This window comes from Coloeus monedula (assembly GCF_965178545.1).
Source record: "Coloeus monedula genome assembly, chromosome: Z".
Classification (NCBI taxonomy): domain Eukaryota; kingdom Metazoa; phylum Chordata; class Aves; order Passeriformes; family Corvidae; genus Coloeus; species Coloeus monedula.
Window position 1 is genome coordinate 32,292,593 of NC_138822.1, and position 2,132 is coordinate 32,294,724.

Here is a 2,132-nt window from a genome sequence, read left to right on the forward strand (position 1 = left end):
GATCCCAACCCAAAAAAACCCGAAAAAGATCCCCAAAAAGGGGAAAGGGAGTGGGAAAAAGAGAAAGAGAGAAATCCAAACGGCAGCAAAAAATACCCCGAAACAAAACCCAAACCAGCCGCCGCCTCCGAGCGGGCGGCGGGAGCGCTCCAGAGGCGCGGCAACGGCGCTGGGGGCCGGCGCGGCTCTGAGCGGCCCGCCTGCCCGTGGCGGCGGCGGGGCGGCTCTCCGCGGAGCGGCGCGGAGGCCTGGCGGCGGCGGGGAGAGCGCCCGCTCGCCCGCCGCGCCGCGCCGGCCGCCACCGATGCGCTGCCCCGCCGCCGCGCCATGACCCTTAGCTCGGAGATGTCCGAGGCGTCGACGCTGGCTGAGGAGACCGACATCGATGTAGTCGGCGAGGAGGACGACGAGGAGGACGACGAGGAGCCACAGACCCGCCGCCGCCGCCGCTCCTACGCCGAGGACGACGAGGAGGAGGAGGAGGAGGAGGAAGAGGACGAGGAGGATGTGGGCGACCTCCACGCCGCCGCCCTGCTGCCGCGGTCGCCCGTGCGCGGCGGAGGTGGCGGCGGCGGCGGCGGGGCGGGCGGCGGGGACGCTGCCGGCGGCTCTCGGCCCCCCTCGCGGGGTGGCCCACAGAAGGCGACGGCGGGCGGCGGCGGGGCGGGCGGCGGCGGCGGCGGGGCGGGCAGCGGCGGCGGCAAGAACAGCCTGGTGAAGCCGCCCTACTCCTACATCGCTCTCATCACCATGGCCATCCTGCAGAGCCCCAAGAAGAGGCTAACGCTGAGTGAGATCTGCGAGTTCATCAGCGGGCGCTTCCCCTACTACCGGGAGAAGTTCCCCGCCTGGCAAAACAGCATCCGCCACAACCTCTCCCTCAACGACTGCTTCGTCAAGATCCCCCGGGAGCCCGGCAATCCTGGCAAGGGCAACTACTGGACACTGGACCCCGAATCCGCCGACATGTTCGACAACGGGAGCTTCCTGCGCCGCCGAAAGCGCTTCAAGCGGCAGCAGCTCCCGGCGCCCGAGCTTCTGCTGCGCGCCGTGGACCCCACCGCCTTCCTCCCGCAGCCTCCGCCGCAGCCCCCGCAGCAGCCGCCCTGCGCCTACGGACCCTACGGCTGCGGCTACGGTCTCCAGCTTCAGCCTTACCACCCCCACTCCGCCCTCTTCCCCTTCCACCACCCCTCTCCGCCGCCCCGCCAGCCCCCTGCCGCCCCCGGCAGCGCCCCCGGTGCGGCGCTGCCCTCCGCCGCGGCCGCGCCGCCGGGCCCCTTGCTGCCCTCGGCGGAGCTGGCACGGACGCGCTTCGGCTATGCGCACCCGCTGGGCCCGGCACTGGCGGCTTCCCTGCACTCCGCCAAGCCTGGCAGCGGCGCGGCGCTGGCCCGCTCGCCCTTCTCCATCGAGAGCATCATCGGGGGAAGCTCTGGCCCCGGCCCCGGCGCGGGCAGCAGCTGCGCCTCGCAGTCGACCGCGGCGCCGGGGCTGTCCCGCTCGCTGGGGAGCGCCGGGAGCGGCTTGCCCCCCGCCGCCGCCCTGCCCGCCACCTCCGGCTTCGCGGCACGGATCTCTAACTGTTAAGTGTTTGGGAGTCTTTCCGAAGGTAGGATCTGGGGTATCTCCTTTCTCCGCCGCTCGGACGCCCGGCGGACACTGCCCGCAGGGGCTGCCTGTCTTTGCGTGGGGATAATTGTGACGGGGCTCGAGGGCCGTCCGCCGCGAGCGACGGACCTCCCGGGACCTGCACTAGTGCAAAGCCAGGTGTAGATCTAGATACTGCACGGGCAGACGGTCACTACATCGGAAAGTTACTCGCTACTCCTTAAAAAGAAACAAAAATGGTGATAAATAATTTCTCTAAACCGTAGAAGTTCAGAGATTCTCAGGTCTAGGAGCTTGAAAACCGTAATGTACAGGAGAAAAAAAAAGGCTTGAGGGAGGACAGCAGAGCAATACTTTTTCATTTAGTACACTTGTTTAATGTACTTTTATAAAGAAAAGATTAACGTGTTTACACAGAAGAAAGTCAAGATTATCATTTCTTATTTTAACCTGTGTTTTGTATTATAATAGACTTACGGAGTTTTTTATTTTGTACTTCATGCGTATTCTTTACAAGGAAT

The 2,132-nt window shown here is 65.8% G+C and overlaps 1 protein-coding gene across 1 annotated transcript; it reads left to right on the top strand.

Annotated features, from left to right (window-relative positions):
• Positions 1-327: 327 nt before the first annotated feature.
• On the top strand, positions 328-1,590 carry FOXD1 (forkhead box D1; the record flags this gene model as incomplete). The annotated part of the gene is made up of 1 exon (XM_082301225.1): positions 328-1,590. The coding sequence occupies one exon, from the start codon at positions 328-330 to the stop codon at positions 1,588-1,590; it is 1,263 nt and encodes a 420-aa protein (XP_082157351.1).
• Between the last annotated feature and the right edge of the window lie 542 nt (positions 1,591-2,132).